This window comes from Cariama cristata, unplaced genomic scaffold, assembly GCF_000690535.1.
Source record: "Cariama cristata isolate BGI_N322 unplaced genomic scaffold, ASM69053v1 scaffold23131, whole genome shotgun sequence".
Lineage (NCBI taxonomy): Eukaryota > Metazoa > Chordata > Aves > Cariamiformes > Cariamidae > Cariama > Cariama cristata.
The window spans coordinates 632-918 of NW_009599001.1; the positions used below are offsets into that span (position 1 = coordinate 632).

At 70.7% G+C, this 287-nt stretch overlaps 1 protein-coding gene across 1 annotated transcript in view; it reads right to left on the reverse strand.

The window, feature by feature from the left end:
• The window catches only part of HTR1A (5-hydroxytryptamine (serotonin) receptor 1A, G protein-coupled), a gene marked incomplete at its 3' end in the record, with an annotated part of 803 nt that extends 626 nt beyond the window's left edge, over positions 1 to 177 (reverse strand). Inside the window, 2 exon segments of the mRNA XM_009709533.1 lie at positions 4 to 105; positions 107 to 177. Coding sequence (XP_009707835.1) covers positions 4 to 105; positions 107 to 177 — 173 coding nt within the window.
• Positions 178 to 287: the final 110 nt, after the last annotated feature.

A 287-nucleotide genomic window follows, 5' to 3' on the forward strand; every position in this document is an offset into this window, starting at 1 on the left:
TGCAAGGAGCGCTCCAGGGCGATGGCCGCGATCACGCAGGCGTTGCCGCTCACGGCGCACAGGATGAGAGTGCCCAAGAGCAGGGAGGTGAGCAGCTGGTATCCCCTCGGCGAGGCCGGGGCCGCCTGTCCCCTCGGGAGAGCGCTCTGGGGAGGTAGTGTTGTTGGCCACATCCATGCCGGGCGGGGGGGTCGCTTCAGGAGACGGGCATGGGAAGAGGCGCCGGTCACTTGTGCGCTCCCCTGGCAGGAGGCATCGCCGCGCCGTGCGCTTTGGCCACGCCGGGC